Source organism: Chrysochloris asiatica, unplaced genomic scaffold (genome assembly GCF_000296735.1).
Source record: "Chrysochloris asiatica unplaced genomic scaffold, ChrAsi1.0 scaffold00054, whole genome shotgun sequence".
Lineage (NCBI taxonomy): Eukaryota > Metazoa > Chordata > Mammalia > Afrosoricida > Chrysochloridae > Chrysochloris > Chrysochloris asiatica.
The window spans coordinates 9,691,321-9,707,499 of record NW_006408572.1 but is presented as its reverse complement, the minus strand read 5'-3'; the positions used below and the strand labels follow the sequence as shown (position 1 = coordinate 9,707,499).

The 16,179-nt window shown below is 48.5% G+C and overlaps 3 protein-coding genes across 3 annotated transcripts in view; 2 read left to right on the top strand and 1 right to left on the bottom strand.

Moving 5' to 3' along the window:
* The window catches only part of CNTROB (centrobin, centrosomal BRCA2 interacting protein), a 43,626-nt gene extending 38,559 nt beyond the window's left edge, over window positions 1-5,067 (bottom strand). The window contains exons 1-7 of the mRNA XM_006863397.1: window positions 4,798-5,067; window positions 3,076-3,160; window positions 2,756-2,837; window positions 1,976-2,132; window positions 916-1,032; window positions 580-696; window positions 161-259 (exon numbers count right to left, since the gene is read on the bottom strand). Of these exons, the coding sequence (XP_006863459.1) occupies window positions 161-259; window positions 580-696; window positions 916-1,032; window positions 1,976-2,132; window positions 2,756-2,837; window positions 3,076-3,160; window positions 4,798-5,067 (927 nt within the window). The remainder of the gene's footprint in view (window positions 1-160; window positions 260-579; window positions 697-915; window positions 1,033-1,975; window positions 2,133-2,755; window positions 2,838-3,075; window positions 3,161-4,797) is intronic.
* Window positions 5,068-6,103: 1,036 nt separating this feature from the next.
* Window positions 6,104-7,461, top strand: TRAPPC1 (trafficking protein particle complex 1). The gene is made up of 5 exons (XM_006863396.1): window positions 6,104-6,160; window positions 6,274-6,372; window positions 6,518-6,588; window positions 6,943-7,081; window positions 7,333-7,461. The coding sequence occupies exons 2-5, from the start codon at window positions 6,274-6,276 to the stop codon at window positions 7,459-7,461; spliced, it is 438 nt and encodes a 145-aa protein (XP_006863458.1). The 5' UTR covers window positions 6,104-6,160.
* A 1,679-nt stretch (window positions 7,462-9,140) lies between these two features.
* Window positions 9,141-15,314, top strand: KCNAB3 (potassium voltage-gated channel, shaker-related subfamily, beta member 3). Its single transcript, XM_006863395.1, has 14 exons — window positions 9,141-9,382; window positions 10,727-10,770; window positions 10,857-10,894; window positions 11,132-11,211; window positions 12,744-12,788; window positions 12,871-12,915; window positions 13,107-13,150; window positions 13,360-13,446; window positions 13,691-13,776; window positions 13,904-14,024; window positions 14,110-14,204; window positions 14,323-14,443; window positions 14,592-14,680; window positions 15,071-15,314. The coding sequence occupies exons 1-14, from the start codon at window positions 9,141-9,143 to the stop codon at window positions 15,146-15,148; spliced, it is 1,215 nt and encodes a 404-aa protein (XP_006863457.1). The 3' UTR covers window positions 15,149-15,314.
* Window positions 15,315-16,179: the final 865 nt, after the last annotated feature.

The window sequence follows — 16,179 nt, the reverse complement described above, 5'->3', positions numbered from 1 at the left end:
TTTATTGTAAAATCTTTAGCAGAATAAGTGTTCTCAGGAATGAACTTTAAGAAATACTGCCCTGGTGCAACTCAAACTATAAACACCCATAATCTACCAATAGCCCATAACTCTGTAGAAGCAATTAACAATGGAATTAACCTAGTCCTAGAATTCTCACCAGTGTCTCCCTTTCCCGTTGCTGTAGTCTGGCACCTTCCTGCTCACGATTCAGGGCCTCCATGGTCTCAGAAAGGTTTTGTTCCAGGCGGGCTACTGTCTTTTAGGGAAAGAAGTACATAAAACAGAGGAACACTAAGGAAAATACCTTTATACTTTAAAAAGCATTAACAAGATACCAAATGACTTGGGGGCCAAAGAGAAGACTGCATGGCGTGGGGGAAAGTGGGGATATATCAACTCTGAAAGTATGGTAGCAGAAACAGTGAAGGGAAAGGACACAGGAGAAGAGTTAGCAGGACAGCTACAGTGAGATCAAGATCATTCTGTTGGGAGCCCTAACTCTGGAGCTATTGCTGCCCCTTTCCATCTAGTAACCAGTGACCTAAGTTCTAATGCTTTATGACCCAGGTTGCCTACCTCCTGCTGTTTGCTTCTGGTGAGTTCAGCTGCCTGGCGTTCTTCCTGGAGTCCCCGAAGCACTTCTGTCCGTTCAGCTTCATGCCGATTCCAGCCCTCTACCACACGGGCCAGGGTCTCAGGAAGGGTAAGTAAAAGGAAATTTCAAAATAATTTACCCCTCTTTTCACCCAAAGGGGCAGGGTCAACAGCCATCTTTTACCAACAGTTAGTTGGTAAACCCATCCTTTATGCCAGGTCCTACAACGTACAATGAAATGTTGGTCGGCCACCCTCTAATTCACTATTCCTCATATCCTCAGTAGAAAGGCTATCCATATCTTGCTATCTTGGTACCTTGTCCAGTTGTTCAATCATAATGTCTTTCTTGCGGTCAGCAGCCACAGCCACAGCTAACTGCTGCTGTAGTTCTAGCACGCGGGTCTGTAGGCTCTGAATATGGTGCTCACAGTGCTGGGAAGAAGGATTATGAGTCTGAGTATTGCCCATTCTTAATCTGGCCAAAGCCCTTGATCATCCAGCTCTTCTACAGGGAAATGGGCTGGAGACAGGGAACCTCTAGCCCCCAGTACTAGAATAGAGTTGGAGAAAGAAAATCAGGGATTCTGGAACAGGAAGCATGAGACCTCCAACACTTTCCTCTTATCTTCTCAGGAAATAGATGCTTTAGCTTCCAAGACCTTCCCTTCCCTGAACCTCCTGAGAAAAATTCCATAAACTCTTTGGAAGGGTATAGTAGCCTATACTAGAAAAAGCGAGAGATAGCCTGGCAGTAACCTGGCGCTCTTACTGGGCCCACCTTAAGCTCATTGGACATAATGGTCAAACACAGTAAGAATAAAGGGAAAAGTCTCTCATTCATGCCGATATGGTTTAAAATAGAAGTGTGGGTTCCAAAAAGACAGTCAATGATTTTTGACATTTTCTCTTCCTTGCCCCCTTCAGATATTACAGCTGAGGTTCACACCAGTAGCTATAAAGTCTCTGCACCAACTAGCAAAGTTCATTGTTCATTCAATAATTAAGCAGTGCTTTTATGAGTTAGCTATATTCTAGACCCTAGGGAGATAGGTCTGAATAAAAGACACACAAAGTAATGTCCCTCATGGAGTTTAGATTTAGACGGAAAAACAAACAAGATAATAGCACTTGTTTTAAACAACCAAGTGATAAGCTCTAAGAAGGAAATTAACAGTGGTTTGACAGAATACCTGAAAGAGAAGTGGTATGATTTTTGATGTTGTTAGGTGCTGTTAAGTCAATTTTTGATTCAAAGTGACCCCATGTGACATTTTAGATAAGAGCAGTCAAAGGTCTCCCTAGACATTTGAACAAAATCCCAACATTTGGGCCCTTAAAGCTAAGCTCTTTTCAGCACTCAAGTTCCCTATCTCACCTTGCGGCGGGTATGCTCTGAATCCAAGGCGTCTCTCAGGCCCTGAAAATCTGGAGGATTGAGTGGGGGTCCAGGCCGAAGGCTGGTGTAGCGGGGAAATAATTCCTCCAGGGCTTGGGCTGAACTAGATGGAGATAAGTCTTGCAGAGGCCGGGTGCTGAGCAAATCAGTAAAGAATGTTAAGGTGGGAAAAGCTTTTGAGATCCACAGCTCAACTGTGATACTTTACAAATGAAGAAACTAAAACCCAGAAAGGACGAGCAATTTGCCCAAAGTCATAAAGCTCGGCAGTGATAGAGCAATAACTAGAACTTAAGTTCTGTGATTCACCCGACAACATTATTTCCTCAGTATCACACTTCCCGCAGTAAAGATGTTGTTGTTATGTGCCACTGAATCAGTTCTGACTTATAGCGACCCTATACAGGGTTTCCAAGGCTGCAAATCTCTACAGGAGCAGATAGCCTCATTTTTCTTTCACAGAGCAGCTGGTGGATTCAAACTGTCAACCCTGCGTTAATAGCCCAATGCATACCCCAATACTCAGCCAGGGCTCCCTCAATAAAGATCTCTGCAGACACTAAATAATTCTTCTAAGGGTTAGAGGTGGAGTGAAAGACAGGTACTAGGCATAAGATGCTCATGTTCCTGAAGAGGAAAGAAGATTGAAGAGAAATAAAAATGAAAACTAAAAGCCAGGGGACAAAATTCTTAGGTCTCTAAGAGATATAAAAGGGATTTCCAAAAAAGAAAGCTAAGAGAAACCCCTGGGGAACTCACTTGAGCAAGGTGGCTGTGCTGTCACTGTCAAAGGAGTCTTCTTCCCTTCTCTCGGAGCTAACACCTGGAGTAAGAGAGTCCCCTGGAGGCAACCAAGAGGGACCCAACAGCCAGGTTAGGTAAAAAAGAGACAGAGACCACTTGAAAAGGAGAGCTCTTTGCCTTACAGTTCATGCATTATCAAAGCATACAAGCCTTTTCTCCTGAAATCTCAATGTCTTTCAAAAGTCTAGACTTTCCTCCCTGCATCCCCTCTCCACTTTCCCCCACTCCTTAAATCTAGGCTTGCCTTCGTAGCACTAGAGAAAGGGTTTACTCACGATAAGCTGTATCACGTGAGGTTTGGAGCATGCTCTGTAGTTGACCACGGACACTTTCCATCTCAAAGATATGCTTAGAACCATCCTAGAAAAAAGCAATGCAGAAATCAGATAAAATCTGTGTAATTTATATTCTACCTAATGCCAGGGTAGGTGGCACTCAAAAACACCCAGAAAACTAACCCAGTTGCTACTGAGTAAATTCTGACACATGGTACCTTCACATGTTACAGAGTCGAAATGTGCTCAATAAGGTTTGAACGGTTAAACGTTCCACTTCTGGATGGGTACAAACCACCAGTCTTTTAGGTAGTAGCATTTAACCATTTGTACCACCTAGGCATTTCTAGATACTGCCCACTGCCATCTAATCGATTCCAATATACAGTGACCCTGTATAGTTTCTGAGTCTGTAAATCTTTATAGGAGCAGACAGCCTCATCTTGTTTCCCCAGAGTGAATGGTAGGTTTGAACCACCTACCTTGCAGTTACCAGTCCAATGTCTAACCTACAGTGCCACCAGGTCTCCTTAGATGACACTGTCTCCCTAAAACCCAAGAATCTTTGTTTCAGCATCTGGAAAAACCAAAACAGAACTGATTCAAGAAGGGATGTCTTAAGCTTAAGTCAAAAATTCTAATGTCTACAGAAGCAAACAGGTGGTGGTAGACAGTAAATTTGGCAGGTTAAGGCAAGAGCGCTATACAGCTTCTTGCCAACTAGAGAGCAAATACTCTTCCTAGAGCCTGTAGCCTATCCGTTGTCAAATGTGCATATTGGCTATGATACCTTTTCTGTCCAAAAGGAACAAACATTTTTTCTGTTGTTAAGTGCCATCTAGTTGGTTCCAACTCATAGCAACCCTATATAGGGTTTCCAAGGAGAAGCTGGCAGACCAGTGTTTATTCTACAGCACCACCCCAGGGCTCCATCTTCTCTGTAGTATGTATCATTAACTGAACTATATTTTAATGGTTCACATCTCAAACTTGAACCATAAATCAGAATGGTTTTGAGCTGGAAGGATTTTAGCATAGTTTGCTGCTATTCTTAAGTACCTAGTTTCCTCTTGAGGAACCCTAATGGCACTGTAAGGTAAACATTGGGCTGCTAATTACAAGGTTGATGGTTCAAAATCACCAGTTACTGCACGAGAGAAAGATGAGGCTGCCTGGTCCTGAAAAGATTTAGTGTCAGAAATCCTTTATAGAGTTCTATGTGTCAAACTGACTTGACAGCAATGAGTTCCCTCTTGAGGTTGAGAAACCTTATCCTCATTCTCAATGCCTAGGTCCTAGTCATGATCATCAACCTACCCCACAGTGCAGGTGTCTCTAACGACAACAACCACTAGTTTTCCAAATTATAGTGTCCTATGCTACTCTCTCCCTCATAACCAACTACTGCCAGGTATAAATAAGCATGATTAGATTTGAAATCCAATAATAGGAGTTCATGTCCCAGCAGTTGTTGCTTTTTTTTTTTTTTTAAACTACTAGACTACGAATCGGGCTGCGAACCTTAAGGTCAGCAGTTCGAAACTACCAGCCGCTCCGCGGGAGAAAGATGAGGCATTCTACTCCCGTAAGGATTTACACCCTCGGAAATCCTGTACAGGGTCGCTATGGGTCGGAACCGACTCGATGGCACTTCACAACAACAACAACAACTAGACTCTGGTGTCTAGTACTGCAAAGGTTCCCAAGACACACATCCCTCACCTTTTTCTTCAAGTTGTTCTCCAATCCGACTGACAAGCTTCGACTCAGCTCTTGGGCCAAGCCCTCTAACGCTTCATGAGGAGGTGGGGAGGTGGAGGGTAAATACAGCTGGGCTCGGGCTGTAGTTTCTGCCTGCCGGCTGAGGCGCAAAGAAGCATAGAGCTGGGAAGTCACTTCAGAGGACACTTGGTTCAATACAGGGGCATCTGAAGTATCACTTAGATCATCAGAACGGAGAGGTGAACTGGGGCTGGGAGCTAATGTAGCCATGAGTACAAAGAAGAAACAGATGGAAACAGTAGAGAGCTAGGATATCCTGGTTCTACTTTTAAGATAGCCAGGGTAAAGTACTGTAAAAAGATCTAGGAGCAAGGAAGACTAACACAAGAATCCTTGGTGATTCAAGGGTATGGAGATTTTATGGCTAGAGGAAAGGTTTCCATGACTTCTCTCAGAGGCCATGGGTGAAGACTAAAGTATTCCTTTCCATGACTTGGGAAGGGGAGTAGAGTAGGAGGGAGTAGCCACTGGCGACAGAAGACCAACAGCACCTCTTCCCAACTAGAAGTGGTAGAAACTGCAGAGATCACCTCTGCACAGGCTACCTATCCTATGTCTGCTGAACTCTTTTAAGTCCTCACACCCAGAAGGTATCAACTGAAACAGACCCAAAACCAACAGGGGCCTAGTTTCTGTCCAGTTGCATTATTTGCTCCCAACTGACTCAAAGTCTCAAGAGAAACAGGAATCTCACGCACCACCCTCCTTCAAAAGTTCTACCCAGACTCAACTCTCTTGCATACTTGCTCCTACTCCTCCTAGCAGAAGAGCTATTACAGTGCTCTCTCCCCACTACCCCAAAAGAAACCTTTTAAACCCTCAGCCGCCCTCAGACGTGCCCCAAACGAACGCTGCCCTCAAGTCTAGCCTGAAGTCCTCTAACCTCAACCAATCTCCACATCCCCAGTCCCCACTTCACCCCAAATTTGCCAAGAAGAAACAGGTAATCGCTTCCTCCCCAAAGCCCCGGTTCGGAAAAGCCTAGATTCCCCCGCCCCACGCAGTCCCATCAAAACCGTTGACTGCCTCCCGCCCACCTTCCCCAGGCCCGCCTCGCTCCGATGACGTCACCGGCCCACAAGCCCCTCCCCACTCTCTACAGCTCACGTTGATTCGGTAGCTCAAGAGCATAGGCGCGCGTGCGTGACTCCGGCGGCCACCGATTGGTTACGAAGAGGAGGCGGAGTCTAGTGAAGAGGAGTTGGGGGCAGAGTTATTGCCCGAAGCTGCAGCTTGAGTACTGGGCGGGGCGGGCGCCGCAGAAACCGGAAGTGACTAGCGACAGACACTCGGAGCAATTCCGGTGAGTCGGATTAGTCCGGGGAAGGCCCCTTTGGGTGGAGGAGTCAGGGGCTGAAAGCCGATGCCCACCGTGGGGCTGGTTTCCGAGTGAGGCTCATACTCCTTGCCCTACAGATGACAGTCCACAATCTTTACTTATTTGACCGTAATGGAGTGTGTCTGCACTACAGCGAGTGGCACCGCAAGAAGCAAGCGGGGATCCCCAAGGAAGAGGTGACACAGGGGCCCCGGTTCAGTCCCAATGATCTCTCATCTCCAAATGCACATAGTCCCAGACGAGGCCTTTCCTCCAAACTTTGGCCGGTCCTCATTCCTATTCATCAATAACTGAGAGCTTACTCTGTCCCTCTCTCTGCAGGAGTACAAGCTGATGTATGGGATGCTCTTCTCTATTCGATCGTTTGTCAGCAAGATGTCCCCGCTAGACATGTACGCAGAATTGGAGGGGATGTTGAGGGAAGGAGGGCTAGCCTTGGGAATTTTGGAGTGAGGGAAAGTTTCCAGAGGGGAAAGAGGAGCATTGATCTTCTGAGATGGAAAGGGGACTTAGAGGCTGAGTCTGGAATGCTAGTGTGGGACCTGGCAGGCACAGCGAGGGGGGGGGAGGGGGGGAAAGATCTGAAGGTACTGGAACTTAAAAGGAAGAGAGGTGAGGATGGAAGGTATCTTTACTTAAGCTCCTATGAATAGAGATGGATGCATTTGGACGACCTTAAGGGGATCAGACACATCTCTTTCGGGAAGATTAACTCCCGTTTCTTAACATCCTCCATATCTCTACAGGAAGGACGGCTTCCTGGCTTTCCAAACTAGCCGTTACAAACTCCATTACTACGAGACGCCCACTGGAATCAAGGTTGTCATGAATACTGACTTGGGCGTGGGACCCATCCGGGATGTGTTGCACCACATCTACAGTGCGGTCAGTGCTAGTCCCAGAGACCCTCCCCCAAAGCTCCTTAACAGCCATGGCCACTTAGAACTAAGACTCTCAGTTTACCTCTATACATGTAATAGAGTACTGTATTATATCATTATTGACATCAGAATTTTCTTGAGGTTTTTTTAATCCAATCATTTCTCCCGATGATGATGAACCTTCACACACCCTGAGGTTTGGAGTTGGGAACAGAAGTGTCCCAAGGGGGACTCTAACGCTCTTCCTCTTTATAGCTGTACGTGGAACTGGTGGTAAAAAACCCTCTGTGCCCTTTGGGTCAAACTGTGCAAAGTGAGCTCTTCCGCTCCCGACTGGACTCCTATGTCCGATCTCTGCCCTTCTTCTCCGCCCGGGCTGGCTGATGGAAGCAACCACTCACCCTGAGAAGAATCCATATTTGCCTGGGAACTTTCCTAAATTGTCATCTAAGGACCCCACTGGAAGCCACCACCCTCCTACCCCTTACCTCAGAACCCTCCAGGGGCAACAGCCTAAGCCTCTCTCTCTGGTTCTCTGGTGCCCTCTCAGCCACCGGAAGTGACTCCATAGGAGACCTCACACCTCCAAACCAGGCCTTCTGTCCTGGAGAGTTTCTATCTTCTCCCTTAATGATCCTTCAAGAGACACAAAATAAACTTTTTGTCATCCTCTATAGCCTGCGTTTGTCATTTGAGTGGGAGGCCCTGGGTCTGCTCCACCAGGAAGGCAGGAACTAGAGTGAGCCACACAGCCCTTGAGGCCTGTGCTGCAAAGAAGCTTTGTGATGTGTTTCTCAGCAGCAGCTCTAGTATTTTAGGCTGAGTAATTCTTTGTTGGGGGGCAATGGGATGCACTATCCTGTACATTGCAGATGTTAGCAGCATCCCTAGCCTCCATTCACTGAATATACCAGTAGCATCCTCCCAGAAGTGCCAATTTAAAATGTCAGCCAAAACCCACTGTCATCAAGAGGATTCCAACTCATCAGGACCCCATGCAGGGCTCTGAGACTACTTTTTTTCAGGAGCAGATAGTTTTATCTCTGTCCTTCCAACAGCTGGTAGGTTTGAGCCACCCATCTTTCCTTTAGCAGCCCAACGCCTAACCCACCAGTGCTACTGTCGTTGATGTTAAGTGCCAGTGAGTCGGTTCAGATTCATTGCAACCCTGTATAGGGTTTCTGATCCGAGAAGCGACTGGTAGGTTTGAACCACTGAATTTGTGGTTAGCAGTCCAGTGCTTATTCTACAGCAGCACCACACCAGGACTTCTAAATGTCAGCTGTTGTTATTAAGTACTGTTGAATCCATTTCGACTCATAGTGACTCTGTATAGGTTTTCGGAGGAGCAGCTGATGGGTTTGAACTGCTGACCTTGTGATTCAAAGTCCAGTGCTACCCTACAGTGCCACCCTGTCAAGTGCCCCCTGGGGGACAAAATAGCTTTCAGTTTAGAATTACGGAGCTGGAGACTTGCTGAGCTGCCATTTGCCCTAGAGTTGTTGGAACTACTCTCCTTGGTTTCTCTCCCTCTCTCCTTATTAAAGTGAGTGGCAGCCAGGGCCTCAGCAGGCGGGGCTTATGCTGATAAGCCGCAGCCTTGGTCAGGAGGCGGGCAGCTCTATGTAGATGAGGGGGCGGTGTCTGCATGTTGATGAGCTGTGCCAGCTGCGAAGCGGCTGGGAGTCTAGCGGGTCCCGCTGCGGCTGGGTTTAGGTGGCTCCCCTCTTTGGCGCCCCTGGTCTCCGGTTCCTACTCTCTTGAGAACTGCTTTCGACCTTTACCCTCATTCATTTCATCTGCCTACTTCCTGCGCCAGTGTCCCTGCACTCGAATATCCTGGCGCCCCCTGCGTTTCTCTCCTCCCGCCTCAAACCCCGCGACCTCCAGCAGCCCGCCCCCGCGGGCCCTCTCCTTCCCAGAGGCTCCCGCCGCAGCCCCCTCAGCCTTCTAGCTCAGCCGGGACTCATCCCACTGCGTCCGCTGGCTTGTGCCTTCGGGCTTCACAGCACCCTGGGCCCCACGCCCTCTCTAAGCCCCCTCCCCAGCCCTGGCTAGCCGGCATGCAGGTGTCTATCGCTTGTACCGAGCAGAACCTTCGCAGCCGGAGCAGCGAGGACCGTCTGTGCGGGGCCCGGCCGGGCCCTGGGGGTGGTAATGGCGGGCCTGTCGGCGGGGGGCATGGGAATCCTCCGGGGGGAGGAGGGTCGGGCCCCAAGGCCCGAACCGTGCCCGTTCCCCGACCCCCAGCGCCCTCTGGGACCCTCCGAGAGAGCACCGGCCGGAGCACTGGCATGAAATACAGGTACGGGGGTGGCCAATCAGCCAGCTCCATCCCTTTCCCAGACCCCTGAGATTTCCTGGGATGGCTGCCAGGGTCGCCTCAAACTTCGCTAAGAAGATCCCGTTTCATTCCTACTCCCCACTCATCATTGGCACTACTTTACTTGGTTCCTCTTGATCCCCCGTCAGTACCCCTGAGAATGAGAGAAGCAAGGTTACCAAGGTTGACCAGGCCCCATCAGACCCCTGGTTGCCCCAGAGTTTCCCTCCTTACCCCTAGGAAAGCAGAGGATGCTCGGATCCCCAGGCTGCATCCCCCTCAAATCAAGTGTCCTTGGGTTGGCGTCCTGGGGAGAGGAGAAAGGAAGGGAAAAGACTTGTCTCTCTGGCCTGCTGGGGGCACCTGACCCAAATACTGTCCCCATCTGCCACTTTGTCTTCTGTGACCTTTCTTTGGGAAGAATAGAATGGTATTGGGTGTGGGTAAAGGATGGACCACATCTCTCAACCCCATGCTGAGGGACAGAGTGAACTGAAATGCTGCTGACTCTATCTCAGTGATCAGCAGGGAGGGATAGAAAGGGATTTCTCAGAAATCTCTGCAGGGGGAGGGGAAGACTAACTAGGGAGTGAGCCACTTAGGTCACTGATCTGACCTGGCTTTATCACTTGAGGAATCCAGTTCTCTCCATGGGAATCTAAGTTGATTCCCTGGTTGGGGTTCTGGGAGGAGGGGGTTCACCAGGTTGACGCAAAACTGCACAAGGAAGCAGAGGGAATGGAAGGGAGAAGAGGGGAAACCGGGCTTCCCTACCATAGTCTCCACTTGGGTCAACTACCTGCCTTTTTTTAGAAGCCTGTCCTCCCATTTGTTTAGGCTACCCATGGACCCTTGCCTCCCCGAGTGTCTGTACTTGATTTGGTTTATCCCTTCCACTTGGTGTCTGCCTTTTAGCAGAGCCTTCTCTTTCTGAGTGTCTGTTCACACAAAGACAACATAACTAGCCAATCACATTCTTACTACACACATCCTATCCATGACTCAAACACAGACAAGAACCCACCCAAAAGACGCACAAGAAGCAAACACAAACCAGGCAGCATCTATAACATGCTAGGAGGAAACAGAGGCATTAGAAAGTGGCTCCAGAGGAACATTTATGTATTTGTGTGCTTATTCTTTCAACTATATTCCTAGGACTTCTGCAATGGGCAAAGCATAGCCCAATCCTTTAGGCCCACTGGATCTGGTTTCTTTGGACTGAGACACTCTGAGATTTTCTCAGTCTGGGAAGAAAGGAGCTGGGAAATAATAAACTGGGTCCTTAATGGGCGCTCCACCCCTTCCTGCTTCTGTATTCTGTAGGAACCTGGGAAAATCTGGTCTTCGGGTATCCTGTCTTGGCCTTGGTAAGTTAGAATAGAAATTAAAGGGAAGGGGTATTCAGTCACAACTGCCTCCAGTGGTTCTCACATGCCTTGCTTCTTTCCTGCAGGTACCTGGGTCACTTTTGGTTCACAGATCTCCGATGAGGTATAAGTGAGGGGCCAAAGAGCAGGGTGAAGGGGTATGAGGGAGCCAGTAAAAAAGAGAAAAGGGACTTAAATAGGGACTCGGAAAATAAGCATGGGGAATGTGAGCTTAGGGTGAAGGATGGGAAAGGGGAAGGAATGTGGAGAGTAGAGCTGGGTTACAATGGGGTAGCATGCAGTGAGGGAAGTAAGTAAGGGGTCAGTGGCTGGACTTTAACGCTTTCTTTCACCTCCCTAGACAGCAGAGGATGTGCTGACAGTAGCCTATGAGCATGGCATAAACCTGTTTGACACCGCTGAAGTGTATGCAGCAGGAAAGTAAGGACTGGGGATGAAAAGAGCTAACTTCCCCTGGAATGGTTGAGAAGACAACAGGGCTTCTTGTTTTCCCTCCAGGGAACTCTGGGAATTCTGAAAATACTGAGTCTCATCCTTCCAGCAGACGGCCTCCCAAAACATGGGAATTGTAGTCCCAACACTAGTTTACAGGGCAATAGGCACCCTGTGCAGTCAAAATAAAACAAAACCAACATATTGGTCCCAGGCATCAGTTATATGTGAGAATTACAAAGCTGAATTTCCAAACATAACCACACCACATCACACATTCATGGCTGCATACAAAGTAGCTAAAACCTAGGATGACCAAGCCCTGCCTCTTTTCCATCTTGCAAACTTCTCATCTTCAAGGCTTAATTCAAATGTCAGTTCCTCCATGAAGCCTACAGCCAAATCCCTAAAGTTGGTTACTATTCCCTCCCCTCAACTCCCAAAGCACACTATGTTGCCCTCTATTGCTCAACTGTGACGCTCCTCCTTCCATAGAATAGGACTTATTCTTTACCATGTCACAACCTAGCACAGAGCAGGTACTGCTTGTGGGATGAACCAACACAGAACAAAAAGCACACAGTCTTAAGTGGCTAAACAAGAGAGGGAGATATGAAAGATTAAACCATGGTAAGACATTGAGTCCTGGTGTGGCGCTGCAGGTTAATGTGCTGCACTGCAAAGACATTTGAACTGCAAGGTCGGTGGTTCAAGTTCACCAACCGCTCCTCCAAAACCCTATAGAGGGTCGCTATGGGTCAAAACCAACTCAACGGCACTTAACAACAGCAACATCACAATTTAGGAGCCCTGGTAGCACAGTGGGTTACAAGTTGAGCTGCTAACTGCAGGTAAGCAGTTTGAATCTACCAGCTGCTCCCTGTTCGGAAACCCTATACAGGGTTGTTATGAGTTGAAACCGACTCAAAAGCACACCACCACCATAAAAATGGAAAACTTGTCACAGGATAGTTCAATTAACTGTGAAAGAATTAGGTAGTCAATTATAGCTATGGAAGCCAAAAAGGAGGATTGACCATAGACTATAATGAATAATCAGAGAGTATTTTATGGATGAGACAGCATTTAAGCTAAAATCTGGAGGATAGGTAAGCTTCTCAGAGGTTCAAACATGGGGGAAGGCAATCTAGATGGTTGGAACCAGACAAGGCAATGTCTGGCTCCATTACAGTCTGTCTCTCTCCCCTCATCCTGTTATATCCATTTAGCACTCGGAACAGGACTTGGTACATAGTAGATGCATGACAGATAATTATTTAATGAATGAAAACTATATACCCCTAGTTCCAGGAGCCCCTCTTATTTAGTCTATGAAAGAGCTGAATGCTTACTGGGTTCCTGGTTTCTGTTCTACTTAAGAGAAGAAATTAATTGGTGAAGGGTGGGAAGGAAAGAAGGAAATCGATCTACACAAGTTGGAATCCACTTGATGGCAGTAGGTTTGGTTTTTGGTTTGAACGGGTTAACATGTTGACGGCTCTGCATTGCCTTTCTTCCAGGGCGGAAAGAACCCTAGGCAACATCCTCAAGAGCAAAGGTTGGAGGTGAGATTGTGTTTTGAGAACTTACAGCTACATCATCCTTCAAAAATCCTTTTCTTGCTTCTCCAATTTCCTTTTTTTCCAGGAGATCAAGCTATGTCATCACCACCAAGATTTTCTGGGGAGGACAGTAAGTGACTGTCACACTACAATTGGGAAGGAAGACCTATAAAGAATGTATGAAGGTGTATTGTTTGGGAGTAGGAGCAGCTGTTCCCTCCTGTCTGTGAGGGCCTGTACAGTCCCTGCTCATCATAGCTCTAGGCTAGCACTGTGTTCCCCAACTTTTTCACCTTATCTTTGACTTACCTTTTTCTACAGGGCAGAAACTGAGAGAGGCTTGAGCCGCAAACACATCATTGAGGGTGAGAGTTAAGCATGGGAATCTGAAGTGGCTTGGTAGTGAAGTCTGGGAATAGTAGCGAGAAGAATTGGGAATATTCTCTGAGGCTCTGGTCTGGAGACTGAATAAGGGACCTGGGATTTAGGCAGCCACAGCAAGAGATAAGGTGTGAATTCTCAGAAAACTAGGACCGAGATATTTATTATCTTTCTCTACCCATTCCCATCCCAGGCTTGCGAGGATCTCTGGAACGGCTCCAGCTGGGATATGTGGACATCGTCTTTGCCAATCGCTCAGATCCCAACAGTCCCATGGAAGGTAAAATCAGTACCCCCAAATGCTCAGCAGGAAGCCAGGCCCTGCTAAAGAAGCCTGCCAAGCTCCATAGCAGAGGCTCAGATCCCAGAACTTAAGACAGGGAGGGAGGTGAAGAATAGAATCCCCGCCTCTCTGACACCATTAGAGATGGGGTACTGGTGAGGCAGGTAGAGGTCTACAGATCTGGAGCCCTAGATTCCCGGGGTCTGACAGTGAGGCCCCCCTTCCTCTCCCATGTGCCTAGAGATTGTGCGAGCCATGACCTATGTCATCAACCAAGGCCTGGCCCTATACTGGGGGACATCCCGATGGGGGGCTACAGAAATCATGGTGAGTGTGCCACCACCTTCTCCGTCCCCATTATTCACACAACTACTTCAATCCCCACTCTATTGGTGGGGCGTGGAGTGGAAAGAATGAATGCTCTGAGCTCTGTTTCTTCCTCATCCCAACCCAGGAGGCCTACTCCATGGCCAGACAGTTCAATCTGATTCCTCCAGTGTGTGAACAAGCTGAGCACCACCTGTTCCAGAGGGAGAAGGTGGAGATGCAGTTGCCAGAGCTCTACCACAAGATTGGTTCGCAACTCCCTAGTCCTACCCTCCCTTCAGCCTCACCTGTGTCCTAGATTCCTTTCCCCATACTGAATCCTCTTCCTCTTAGGTGTTGGCTCAGTTACCTGGTCTCCTCTGGCCTGTGGTCTCATAACTAGCAAGTATGATGGGCGAATCCCAGATACCTGCAGGGCCACCATCAAGGTGAGATCTATGGGCTTAGGAAGGCGGGACTGGGCCATCTGGAATGCTCTGTGTGTGTGGGGGGGGGGAGCAAAGGTGGGGAGAGTGGGGTCTTTTGCTGACTCTCCTTGGCCTCCAGGGCTATCAGTGGCTCAAGGACAAAGTGCAGAGTGAGGATGGCAAGAAGCAACAGGCTAAAATCATGGATCTTCTCCCCATCGCTCACCAACTTGGCTGTACTGTGGCCCAACTTGCTATTGGTGAGACACTACCAGGCCTTGTTGCTTCTTCCTCCAAATCCACCCTACGATTGATGTGTCCTTAAGCAGTATCCTCTTCCTCAATGGTTCCTCTGAGTGCTGTGTGCTCTGTTCCCCATTGGTTCTCTTTTTCTTCCTCTGGCTCCAGCGTGGTGTCTCCGCAGTGATGGTGTCAGCTCAGTCTTGCTGGGGGTGTCGAGTGCAGAGCAGCTGATAGAACACCTAGGCGCCTTACAGGTGAGCTTTGGCCTCTGCTCCCTGGGAGTCAGTGTCTAGCAAGCCAGAATGGCCCTATGAGTCCCTCACTGCAGTGAGGTCTCAGAGTTACAAGGTGAGGCAGGGGCAGCTGGGATTTAGCACTTTACACCACTAGACTGCCTTTCTTGGTCCTTGAACTCCCCATGTCCTTCCTCAGCAACTCAGCACATACTGCTCTTGTTGTTATGTGCCGTGGTGGAGTCCGTTCCGACTCACAGTGACCCTGTACAGGGTTTCCGAGGTTGTAAATCTTTACGGGAGCAGAAAGCCTCATCTTTCTCCTGCCCAACAGCTGGCAGTTTCGAACTGCTGACCTTGCTGTTCCCAGCCCGATTCGTAACCACTACGCTACACCCCATTTTCCTCCAGGTGCTCAGTCAGCTGACCCCACAGACGGTGATGGAGATAGATGGGCTCTTGGGCAACAAACCACAATCCAAGAAATAGTCCTTCAGGGGCGCAGGGACCCCAAAACACGGATCGCTGCACCTTACAGAGAACCGCTTCCTTGCAGCCGCCTTTCCTGCTCTGGATCCCTCCACGCAGCGGCCAGAGCCAGGGTAGCCCCGCCCACTAAAGAGTCCAGGCTTCAAGTAGCAACAAGCATGAACAAAGCCATATCCTTCCGCAGTGGCGCTTGAGAGAGAAAATAGTCCTCCCGCCTCAAACCCTGCCCTTCTAGGCCTTCTTGCTAAACCCGGGCATGAGCTACTGGGCCGTCCCCTCTATGCCACTTGGTCTCGCTCCCTTCTACCTTCCCCTTATCGCTGAGAGAAAAGAACAGCAGATCCAAGAAACATGCAGAGAGCCTCAAAAGTGACCCTTGAGATGTCATCAAGGGAGCAATAACCTAATAAGAGACTTGTGACATCATCTGGGACATGGGGTTCTTGCATTTTTTCAGAACAAAGGAAGCCAGGCTGGTCCTGGCAAAAAGTAAGTGATGATCTTTGGGGATCCAGGACCCTGCCTTCCAGCCCGGAGGTGGAAGAGGGCTTAAAACTAGAACTAACTCATTGGTCTTGTGAAGAGAGGGTAAGTGTGGAGAATATAGGGACAGCACTGACAAGGTAGAGGGGAAATTGATGGCGGGAGTGTAGCGTGGCCTGGCCGAAGTGGACATGGTGGCACTTAGAAAATAAAGTTGGGCTGTGCTTCTCAGAAAATAGTCATAGTCTTTGAGTTACAGGCAGAGACATAGCACTGACACAAAGGTCTGAAGTAGATTTAAGCCCTGAATAGGGCTTCTTGCCTGGCAGTAGAGGATTGCAGTCTTCCTCTGGCAATAATCCTAAAGCAATAATGATGGCCCCTCTTCTGTAAGACTTTCCAGGGAACTATAAATAAAATCTCAGCTTGAGCCTCACAGTGTTTGATGTTGGCGGAGGAGGGGGCGGGGATGTTGGGGAACAGGTTTTCCTCAAATATCTGGCCTTCTACCCAGTTGGTGCAATGGTTAAGAGCTCAACTGCTGAGTT